The sequence below is a fragment of the Acinonyx jubatus genome, chromosome A1 (genome assembly GCF_027475565.1).
Source record: "Acinonyx jubatus isolate Ajub_Pintada_27869175 chromosome A1, VMU_Ajub_asm_v1.0, whole genome shotgun sequence".
In the NCBI taxonomy this organism is placed as follows: domain Eukaryota; kingdom Metazoa; phylum Chordata; class Mammalia; order Carnivora; family Felidae; genus Acinonyx; species Acinonyx jubatus.
The window spans coordinates 92173332-92185710 of record NC_069380.1 but is presented as its reverse complement, the minus strand read 5'-3'; the positions used below and the strand labels follow the sequence as shown (position 1 = coordinate 92185710).

At 41.9% G+C, this 12379-nt stretch overlaps 1 protein-coding gene across 3 annotated transcripts in view; it reads right to left on the bottom strand.

Moving 5' to 3' along the window:
- Nucleotides 1-12379, bottom strand: part of KCNN2 (potassium calcium-activated channel subfamily N member 2) — a 463206-nt gene that overhangs the window by 32749 nt on the left and 418078 nt on the right. For all 3 annotated transcript variants that reach the window (XM_027076880.2, XM_053219819.1, XM_053219821.1), the window contains one exon: nt 2509-2650. In XM_027076880.2, coding sequence (XP_026932681.1) covers nt 2509-2650 — 142 coding nt within the window. The remainder of the gene's footprint in view (nt 1-2508; nt 2651-12379) is intronic.

The window sequence follows — 12379 nt, the reverse complement described above, 5'->3', positions numbered from 1 at the left end:
AGTGGAGCTTCTCAGGCTGAGAACAGAGGGCCTGTTTCACCATGAATCTAGACAGTGGCAATGAGGTCGCTATAAATTTCAGTGCACACAACACATTTGTGTCCATATAGATTATAAGTGGATTATAACTTCATTTCTTTTGTGAAGTAGGATCACCAGTGACATCTAAGCAAAGGAGTGGTTCAAACAACTAAACAGAAGATTTGTGCTGTCTGATGAGGCTAGAAAGACAGGAAGGGCAAAGAAAAAAGCAAGGAAAGCTACAAGTACCACAGGATCCAGGCAAGGTTTATCTCCAATCTGGCTATGATCCACTGCATATTAGGCTATTTGCACAAGCCCTGAGTCATACCTGATTCAACAATAAAGGAGTGGGGGGGGGGGACATCTTGCCAGAAAGGAACACCAAGGAAATTGTTTCTAAGAAGCTTAAGGGGAAAGACTCTGTAATTACCAGTTCTGTGTGTATAAATAGCATCATTCATGTCCCTCGTGGGCTTGTTATGGCCCTCCAAAAATACACCCATGCACATTTCATTTCCCAAAGCATTATGCTATATGATAAAATGCTATCTCTTCTGAGGAAAAAGGAGGAAGTGATCCAACAGTGAGCAGAATGGGCGCTACCCGTTGTAATGAAAAAAACAAAAAACAAAAAAAAAAAGTTCATTAAAATGCACAAAACTATTTTTCTTGTACAAGCAAACCATGTTAAATTATAACCCCAGATCGTATTCTGTACAATTGGGACTTGAAATGGGCCTCTCGTTACCACTGATGACCTTAAAATTGGCCCAGATTTTATTTTCACATCTAGCTGCCTTAATCCCCGTTTGGTTACTACCAAGTGGGAGAATGTTCCCACTCCATCTATGCCCTGGGCAGCTCAGTCCTTCCAGCCAGTTAGAACTCTTGGAACAATCTTCTGAGGCAGCTGCTAGCAGGGTGCGTGTTGCCCTGGCCACCATCAGAGGCCCTCACATGGAGATCCTGTCCCTCTGCTGCCAGCATGGGGGTGGACACAGTGGGGGCATTGGGAGGGATGCCTAACATCAGAAATGCTGGGAATTTCCTGGCTTAGGAGCTCCTGGTACTCGTTCTCATAGCCCAACATGTAAGCAGAAGATCAAAGAAGCATCAAGATGATACTTTTTGCTGTCGCCAAACTACACAAAGCAGATGAGAAATGGACAGAACCCAGGTCACTGAACACAGTGCATCGATTAGAAGCTATATCTGGCTTAAACACTGAAAAGTTCATACTACATTGTCATCAATTTGAGATAACCTGCTGGCCTCCAGTGTGTATACACCTAAAATACATGGAACCAATTAGTCCTGGTCAAATCGGGGTGGGTACGGGGTAGTGATCACGTAGGAACTTGTGCTGCGTCACAGAAGAACAGTGACATGTCGCTACGGGCAGCAGACTTTTCTCAAGGGTTCCGCAAGACCTGGCCACCCGTCCCAGCCTCATGCCATGGCACTGTCCCACTTTTCACCCCTGGCCCAATGACCTTGCTCGAAGGTACCAAGCTCCCCTTGACTCACTACCTTCAAATAAACCATTTCCTCCTCCTGGATGCCCTTCCTTCTTGCCACACTGCCTGGCTATTCACCCTTCACACCTGAGCTCAGAAGTCAACTTTCCCGGGATGGAGGAAAGAAAATATTATTAAGAAAACTATAAGGAAGGGGCATCTGGGTGGCTCAGTCAGTTAAGTGTCCCACTCTTGGTCTCACCTTAGGTCATGACATCATTATTCATGAGTTTGAGCCTTGCGTCAGGCTCTGTGCTAGGATTCTCTCTCTCTCTTTCTCTCTCTGCCTCTCCCCTGCTCATGCTCTCTCACTCCCTCTCGCAAAATAAATAAATAAACCAAGAAAGAAAGAAAGAAAGAAAGAAAGAAAGAAAGAAAGAAAGAAAGAAAGAAAGAAAGAAAGAAAGAAAGAAACTCATAAGGAAAAGAAAATACATTTACAGTACTACACTGTATTTATTGGGAAAAAAAATCTGCATATCCTTAGACCGTGCAGTCAAAACCCATGTTGCTTGACGGTCAACTGTAATCTAATTCTGTGATTGAGAAAATGCAATTTTTCAGCCCTTCAGCACACTTCAGGATAGGTTGTTATGGTCCGCATTTTGCAGATAAGGAAAGCGCGTTTCAGAGAAGAGAAAGTGTACCTCGCTTTTATGACAATGAGAGGACCCAGACTGAAATGAAGAACTTCCTGGCTGCAGCTTGGAGACCAGATTTGCTCATCAAAACAAGTGCCTCTCCCCACAAAAAGCAATCCAACAGCCACTGATGCTTCATGGAGCTGTATCAGGCTAAGAATGAAGATCAAAACCAGCCATGTTGTCTCGCAACCTAGAACTGATTATTTATACTGGCTGCTGGCTGTTGGGAAACCTAGTAGCTTGCAATCAAATCACACTGTGCACCTTCATGCCTTCATGGTCTAAGAGGATAAGTAAAAGAAACAAAGTAAAAAGACACTTACCATAATTCCAGTAAGCAAACAGACTCCTTTCCCACAGTATGTGTTAGGTACCATGTCACCATAACCAATGGAGAGAAAAGTTATTGATATCAACCACATTGCTCCGAGGAAGTTGCTAGTAACATCCTGTTGATCATGGTACCTGCAAAACAGCAAACAGAGCCGGTCCTTTATAATTCATCTGCAGTATGGCTGCCAAGGGCAATTTGATCCAATCCAGCGAAGTCACTAAGTAGCTTCCATAAACTGATCTACCGGAAGGTTTTCAAATCTCACTATTATGTGTCAATAAAATTGAGGTGTCCCTGAGCAATCTGACAGACATCAGGACGTTCCTCAACTTGAAAAACAGTCTGAAAGGGAAGCTATAAAACAGGACAAGCGCTTTTTTCACTGGTAGAAACTGACAAATGCATATTTCTTTCTGAACTCTGCCCATGCCTTTCTCGTGGTTCCTCATTCCTTGACGCCTGCTGATGTGCCCAACTTAATGGGACCGTATGTGGTACTGCATGCAATCTGTAATCTCTCCCCGCACCCTTCCAGTAGGAGGAGCCATGCTGTTCCCTTTGCTACCTTTATTTCTGTGATGAGCCAACTCCTAGTCATCCTTCAAATTAAATGCAGGTGGAGCCTTTTCTCTCTGCTCTTCTCCCAGCCCCTCCCCTGCATGCCCTCAGCATCCTCTGTATTCCTCCCCCACAGGACATTACTGAGACTGTCTACCTGAAGGTCCTGCTCTAGCTGGCTTCCTTGAAGACACAAATGTGCCACTGATTGCACAGTCCCTGCCCAGAACCGGAGCTTGATAGAAATCACTGCCTCACTAGTTACACACGAAAAGCTTGCAGTCAAAAAGAGAGGGAGGGATATAGTTTATCCTAATTAGTCTTTGAGGTATCAAGATTTTTGTGGTGTGGAGGAGGAGGAGCGTTTTTATATCAGAAATATATATCCTATGGGGGCACCTGGGTGGCTCAGTCGGTTGAGCATCCAACTTTGGCTCAGGTCATGATCTCTCGGTTTCTGAGTTCGAGCCCTGCGTAAGGCTCGCTGCTGTCAGCGTGGGGCCTGCTTCAGATCCTCTGTCCCCTTCTCTCTCTGCCCCTCCCCTGCTTGCACGTTCGCGCTCTCTCTCAAAAATAAACAAACCTTAAAAAAAGATATCCTATAGTGTTTATTTGAATTAGCAGCACTGAACAGTAATGCTGGCCCATCATGGAGACACTGCTATCCGCCATGCACACGACAGTGAGGCCAAGTGAGTTGTTACCCCAGAAGAACTTGCCCTGGATGCGTGTGCTATGTAGTCATGGAGCAGAGTGCCCCTCCTCTAGTCTCCGTGGCAGTCAGACCCCAGACTCTGGTCACCACGGGTATTCTTGGCTCTTCACCCAACGTCTCCTAAGGACCACTTTCCTTCACAGCTCTCAGATACCACTGGGGAGGGTTTTCCTGGCCTCATTTCTTGCTCTCCAAAGCATGCTCATAATCTCCTAGCTTGCCCATGCTCAATCCTTGCCGAAGAGCACACCGTGAGTCTTGGCTGGTAGGAGGCTAGAAATCTCCACCATTCCACCCTAGTGAACTGCCACCAGGACCCAGCTGTAGAATCTCCTCTTCCCAGAATGGCCAGGTCGAGAGGCTGTCATTGCCAAAATAGAGGTCAAGTGCATTCCTAGCTTTCCAGGAAGACAGATGAGTGCATTCACCCTCATCTGTGATGCAATTGGTGCTATACTTCAGCTGCAACATGAGCTAATGGGCTCTGTGACCTACTCTGGGGGCATGCTGGGCCTGTGTAATAAGACCTCCATGGGCGAATGTGGTTTTTATTTTAAACAAGACGCTTAGGGGCGCCTGGGTGGCTCAGTCGGTTAGGCGTCCGACTTCAGCTCAGGTCACAATCTCATGGTTGGTAGGTTTGAACCCCGCATCAGGCTCTGTGCTGACAGTTCAGAGCCTGGAGCCTGCTTTGGATTCTGTGTCTCCTTCTCTCTCTCTCTCTCTCTCTCACTCTCTGCCCCTTCCTCACTCATGCTCTCTCTCTCTTTCAAAAATAAGCATTAAAACAATTTTTTAAAACAAGACCCTTTGAAATAAGCTTTAGATGACAACTCTTTCATGATATTGGGGCTCTCTGTATTTTTCATCAAGCACCTGCCTAAAATAGGGAACACATTCCCCTGGTGTGGGTGTGTGCTGCACAAGAGAGGGGTGGCAGGGACACTCATGTCCCATACAGTCTTTAGTTGTGAGACAAGGCCTCTTAACAAAGCACGATCGACATAAAGATCTGAGACACTGAAGAGGTGAAGACTCTAATTCCCTGATGCATCTGTAGTATTTGTGGAGCACCCGCTATGTGTTCAGCCCTTGGCTTGGATTTTCTCATGTTACATCATTACTTTAAGACCAAGGCAACCTTTTGGCCAAAACAGTGATAGTCCCCACCCTCTATCAACCAGGTGTCCTCAATCACTTAGAAAATGCGATCGTGTGCCAGTGAAATCCTCAAGTTATTTCCACACCATGAATGGCCAGGACACATGTGCACCTACAAAGAGGCATGTGAGATTTCAGACTATGAACAAAGGTCTCTAAGGGAAACCTTCATGGCTGGTGTCCACAAAGATATCTCAACTTCGTCATGGGTATGGAGAGCTTGCCCATCTGTTCTTTCCGATTTGGTTTCCAAAGCTCGGAGAAGTAAACAGTTTTGAAAATTACCATAAAAAGCATTCACTGGAACGTGTAGGCAACCCGATTCCTCTTTAGTTGCTTACCTTAATAAATGCCCAGGTTTTAAATACACAAATTTGACTCTTTGCAAAGACTCTCAAGCATTACACCATTCTATCGTTCTGTCAATATTCTTTATATACTACGCACATTTTTTTGGGTCAGACACTGTAATCCTGTAGTGAAGGGCCTAATTAGAAACAAACTTTCTAGGAATTGGTATTTTAGAGCTTGGGATTCAATGGTAAATTATTTTTTTTTCTGCTTATGAAATAATAAATCTGCCTGAAACGTAGCTCACCAATATGGAAAAATAACATCTTGGACTAAGGTTTATATTACATTCAGACATACTTACTTGTAAATAGTCAAGAGGGAAGCAATTAGGGAACCGCATTAGGCACTATTTGAATAATCAAGATTTCTTTCCTGGCAACTAAAATATCAAACTTATCAGCAGGATGATATTATCCCTTAGAACACTGCCAGGTTTGGAACTATGCCAGATTCACACCACTGTGAGTGATTAATCTGCACAATGTAAAGGGTAAAGAAAAAAATTTCAAGATACTGTTTACAGATGTTTATTTCACAAACTTAGACAATTCCAACCTTCTTCACAAGAACTATTCTATGAAAGACGTGAAGAAATGACTCAAAGTGGCAAATTTCAAATTCTGATCAGTATGAATCCTTGTTTAATTAAAAATACATCAAATAAGATTAAAATTAGAGCAAGGGAGGCCTGATGATCTCACGCTTTTAAAATAAGAACTCTGGAGTTTGGAGAGAAGACTTACTGCACTGTTTTAGAGCAGTGCACGTTTCATAGACATAATGGTTGTGAGATCGGCTTTAAGGTTTGGAAAAAAGGCAAAATATTCCTTTTCTTGGTTTCCATTCATTTTTTCACTGTTGCCATTTTTCTCAAGTGCGTCTCCCACTTGTTCTTATATCACAAATATGACAGCTTTCTGTGATACTTGTTTAAATTTGCCAGGTTATCTTTCCCAGGGCATTACTGAATTCTTCCCTGAATGAGGTAGCATCTGCCCTGCACCCCGGACTCTCTCTCAGCATCTTTCCAGAAGCAACAGGAGCTTTGGCCACATGAGAGGCTGGCACTATGCCATCCTCTTTCATGGCTTTGTTTACAGGTGCGATTCCTCCTCCACCCCCCTAGCCCTGATTTGTATTTTGAGAATCTACTCATTGGTCCCCTTTTCCAGACTCCACATAGCTTTTGGTCAACAGGGTACTTCAGGTGGTCCTCTGTAGAGATGTCTAGCACCATCAGCCAACATTAACTTGGGTCATAAGACATGTAATGTGTAATTTGCTCATCTAACATGACCCTAGAATCTTAACTATAAAGAATTTAAGGACAAAGACTATGTCTTTATTGAATTAAGTAGCATGACAATGTGAAACATTTGTTCTCAAACTGATGTGCCCCTAGCCACATTCTAGGCCTTCAGGATCACATATACAGAGATACAAAAAGGGGACAGGAATGAGTCTTGCTCATCAATTAACGGGAATCAGATCTATCATGTTCTGTTCCAAGATCTGTGGGCAACTTCTAGGTATTTTTACACTGACAAAAAATAATTCAACACTGGAGGTTAACAGCTGACAAACTACGTTCATTAGTCTTCTTCTGTTAAACATACTGTTAATACTACAAATGGCAAAAAGACTTCATCTCAATTGTCAGCTCTGATCTCACATACCAGCCTTGGTTGTAGAGTAAAAAGTATTATGGAGATTTAAACCACCCGTTGCGTCTTGCGAATCCACCTTTCTCTCCAAAGATACCACTAAAGGATAGTAAGGCAGTTGAAAAAAATGTCTAAACCCACAAGAACAAAAAGAAAGAAAGGAGAAATCAGAGCATGAAAAATAACACATTTTTATACAAACAAAAGCACAGAAGGAATTCTGTTTCCAACCAAGAAGAAACAAGGGACTAGATTTACACTGCCTCCTGAAACAACTACAAAACCAGGCCAAATATTTGAAACAATGGTTAACAAGACATAGATCATCTACCAATAAAGGACAGTGACCCCTCAGAGATGGTAAACAACCAAAGTGGTCATACAATCGCCTCAGCTTAATATCTGAAGAGAATCTGCAGGATGTAGCTGAGGGAGAGAAACCAGGCACTGTCCAAAATTCTCCCCAAGTTCAGGGACAGAGTTGGGAATCCAGAGAGATCTGGAGTTCAAAGCGTCAAAATCCAGACAGAAGAAGTCTGCACTGAGGGAGACCCAGAGATCTGCACAGGAGTCTTCCTGATTATTCAGCTGAGTAGTGATCAGTACATGCATATAAAACCCCAAGGCTGGAGAAGTGCAAGTACTGTATGTGAAGTGGTTCAATATCACTTAAAGACAGGTTGTAGTAAGTGGTATCATTTCAAATGAAGATAAGACTGTGATAATTTAGTTACAGTATACCTAAGTATCTAGGTATGCTGTAACCCTAAAATACCCACTAAAATAATACACCAAAGTGTACTAACTAATAACACATTAAAGGATATAAGATGGAAAAATAAAAAATAAGTAATCCAAAAAGAAAGCAGAAATAGATAAAGGGGACAAAGAAAAGATGGGACAAATAGAAAACAAACAGCCAGAGGACAGATTTATCCAAGCATATTGGTAACCATATTAAATATAAATGGCCTAAATACCTCCAATTAAAAGGCACAAAGTGTCATAGAACCCATGGAAGGTCCACAACTTCAAGAAACCGGGTATCATGCAGAGAGGCAGGTGCCTGTCCCTGGTTGGTACTACCAGACAACTAACAGGAGACAGAGTTCATTCTCTGGGGACAGACTGGAGATTCTGACCCAGGGCCCAGCTAAGGTCAGGAAAGTTGTTTGGGGCTGAAAACATGGGGATGAAATTCAAGTTTCCAAAGTGAATAACAGCTTCTCCAGTTTCCTTTCTTCACTCCCCATCCCTGACGCTATAATAGAATTCACTATTATAGACAAAGAATATTTTCCTTTGGAGAAACAGAACAGTTTCAGTGAAAAGGCATTCATGTTCCAACATCAAGGATTCCCTCACGAAAAATGCAGCTGTCCACTTACCCACCCTACAGGAAGTTTCACCAGACAACAAGCTCCTCTCCCCATACAGAGCTCCCAATTCCCACTCCTGACATGAAAGAACCATAGATGGTCAGCGCACATTTGAAGTATATTCTCTATAGAAAAGATACAGACAAAAAAGGAAGAAAGCGAAGAAAGAATGGGAGGAGGGAAGAAACAGGAGAACCTGGACACAATGCAGGGTGATGGGGACAGGAGTCCTGAACTCTCTAATTTCTGTCAGGAAAGACCTAAGGGAAATGATGGCATCCATAAAACAGGAACAGGATACTAACAAAAATGTGCAAAGAATAAAAGAGGGGAACTTAAAAAAATATTATAGTGAAAAAAATAACATAACATGATAAGAATATAAATTGGAAGAAACCTCCCAGAAAGTAGAAAAGACAAAAAGACAAGGGTAAAAGGGGAAGATAAAGGTTGGTTCTCAGAGAATCAACATAGATGGCCTAATAACTGAATTTCTAGAACACAGAAAGTGGAAGGAAAGAAATGAAAACATTCTTTTATTTCTTTGGTTTTTCCAGGAAAACTGGAAGGCAGGGATCTCAAAGACTCTAGTTGGTATCTGCATAGGGAATAAGAAAAGACCTAAGTCAATGGGGGTGGGGGGTGGTCACAGTAAATTTTATTTTTTTTTCATTTTTATTATTTTTCTAATTATTCTGAGCTTCGGTTTTTATTTTATTAATTAATTTTTTAAGTCTTTTTTTAAAGTAGGCTCCACACCCAACATGGAACTTGAACTCATGACCCCGAGATCAAGGGTCACATGCTCTACCGACTGAGCCAGCTAGGAGCCCCCATGGTCAATTTCAAAGTACTAGGAATAAGGAGATCTTAAAAAGTTTCAAAGAGGGGGGAAAAAGAGATCACAGCTAAAGATGAAAAATGGTTGTCTCTAACATTATTTAATCATTTAACCTGTGTATTGTGTATTGTGGTGGGAAAGGTGGAGGCAATCTATTACTCCTGGATTTGAAGAGGTGAGGGATGGAGAATCTGGGCAAAGGAACCAAACAGGCATAGCTCAGCCCCTCTCCCTGCTCTACTTACCCACAGAGCAGACCTATCTGGTTTTCTGTGCAATAAGCTTCCCCAAGGAGAGATGACTCCCCCTGGGTTATGAGGTGTACCTACAACTCCATCTACTTTAGTGGTGAATCATCAGAACACTGGGCAGCCCAATGGGCTGTAGTCAAAGGGATGGTGTCCAGATCCGTTTTATGTCCATAATGAAGCTGATACTTTGATGTCTACCAGTTGAAGACCCAGAGAAGTGAAAGATCTACATGATCTTGCTCCAAACCCCAACTACGTGCTTGTAATTTTAAGTAAAAGCAAATAAAATAAGCGATTCAATTAAGACATACAACCATAAAAAGAGCTCCAATGAAGGCATACACCTAGGGCCAAAGGAGAAAAGTACTGAGTGTCAACCGCTCAGAAAGGAAGGGGGACATGTATCTCTTATTTGCCACTGGTCCAAATCAAAGGTGGCCACCTGTACCTGCATATTAGAATCACCTGGGAAGCATTAAAAACTAAATATGCAAGGGGAACCTGGGTGGCTCAGTCTGTTGAGCGTCCTACTTCAGCTCAGGTCATGATATCACAGTTCGTGGGTTCGAGTCCCACATCAGGTTCTGTGCTAACAGCTCAGAGCCTGGATCCTGCTTTGGATTCTGTGTCTCCCTGTCTCTCTGCCCCTCACCCACTTGCGCTTTCTCAATAATAAACATTAAAAAAAAATAACTATGCAAAAGCCTGGTATCCCATGACACGGATATATTTTTTTAAGCTTCCAGGTGATTTTAATGTGCTGTCAAGGCTGAGAACCATCTATTAGCTTTATTTCAGAAGTTCTTCATTCAATAATATGTGGAACATCTACACAGAAACGTGTATATGAGCAAAAAATAGTTAAGTGTTTATGAGAAGTTCAAAATATGGTAAGGGAGAAAAACTGATGGCAAAGAATACTAAGGTGACATGTAACTTGTACTAAGTGTGAATATGAAAGGTAAAGACAGATCGAGGAAAAAATATATAACAGATTGAAAGTAATGATATGAGTATGTAATAATGTTAACACTGACACCTAAAATTATCCTCTTAAATTCAAATAAAATGTAAAATCCAGTAGGTGCAAAGATTTTACTAAATACCTTTCTAAGCGAAGGCCCTCTAAAGTGAAGATATTAGTAATTTTATGTATAACATTACTCCATAAATAATTTACACAAAGTTCCTTCAGGCCAGGGAACGTGAACAGCCCCAATCAATGTGACTTTCTTCTTATCCCTTCCTGTTTCCCTGCTTTTCTTTTTATCAGTGAGTTGTGAAAACATAAACATGTCTTTATGACCTCGGGGGTCCCAACATATTGACTTCCTTCACTACTGATAAGTAGATCCCAAGAAAAGCAGCAGAGATAGGTAGTAAAAGGCTATTTGTAAAGCCCAATTGTAATTTAGGCCAGAGCCAGTTCTGATTTTCATTAAATGCATAATTCTTTATTAACTCTAAAACACACCAAAGTCAGTTTTCTTTTCTTTTTTAAGTTTGTTTATTTATTTGGAGAGACAGAGAGACAGTGTAAGTAGGGGAGAGGCAGAGAGTGAATCCCAAGCAGGCTCCATGCTGTCAGTACAGAGTCTGATGCAGGGCTTGAACTCATCAACTGTGAGATCACGACCCGTGCCTAAATCAAGAGTTGGATGCTTAACTGACTGAGTCACTGGGATACCCCACCAAAGTGAGTTTTCTATTTTGATTTCATCCTGCTCTTGTACGCTTGCACGTTTGGAATGTTTTCCTCTCTTCTGGTAATTTGGAAAATCGCAAAGCTAAATGCTTCTCTCTCTTCCTCTCTCCTTCCCCCATTTCTCTCTGCCTTTTGCTTCCTCCTCACCTGTTCTATGCCTGTGTGTGTGTGTGTGTGTGTGTGTGTGTGTGTGTGTGTGTGTGTTGGAGGGAGAGTAGTTCTATAAATTGACCGATTTCTTTTCATGTGTTTAATTGTGGCTAATGAGAATTTCATCCACTGTGTGGATACAGAAGATTGATCTTTGGGTAACTGCCATCAGTGGATATGTTGTAAGAGCACAGGCTTCCTGTGAAATAAAGCTAAAAGTCTCTATAGGAAATAATGGGGATAATAGAATGGATTTTTAAACTTGAAGAATGACATTATGTTTCCCTGAGAAGACGGTGTCTATTATTCATTTATGCATTTTCATTTCTGTGAGAATGAGGGAGTTCAGAAATGACTTGCCTGTCAATACGTTACCAGTCTTAGTTCTCCATAATTATTTTACACTGATCTAGGTTAAAAACCTACAGGAAGACAATGGTATCACATTAACATACCCTCGACATACTTGGAAGACTTAGCAGCATTCGGGGTCTCTTTGATAAAGAGTTTAGTGAAATATGACCCTCTCTGGAGAGAACTTTCAGGTCTGAGAGCCATGGTACCAAGTTGGTTCCTAAAAGTAAAGATGGAGAAAGCCCAAGGGTGTGTGTGCCCATCAGGAAAGATTTCCCTGAACAGAGACCTGCATTTAAGCAATAGTTCTCAATCCTAGGGGACCCAATCCCCCTTTTTAAGATCTTGAAATGGAACTCAATAGTATACCTTATCTACATACATGGTTTTTTTAAAGCTACTTTGACCTTATGAAGATAAAAAGCTTCTGCACAGCAAAGGAAACAACCAACAAAACTAAAAGGCAACCAACGGAATGGGAAAAGATATTTGCAAATGACATATCGGACAAAGGGCTAGTATCCAAAATCTATAAAGAGCTCACCAAACTCCACACCCAAAAAAACAAATAACCCAGTGAAGAAATGGGCAGAAAACATGAATAGACACTTCTCTAAAGAAGACATCCAGATGGCCAACAGGCACATGAAAAGATGTTCAGCGTCGCTCCTTATCAGGGAAATACAAATCAAAACCACACTCAGGTATCACCTCACGCCAGTCAGAGT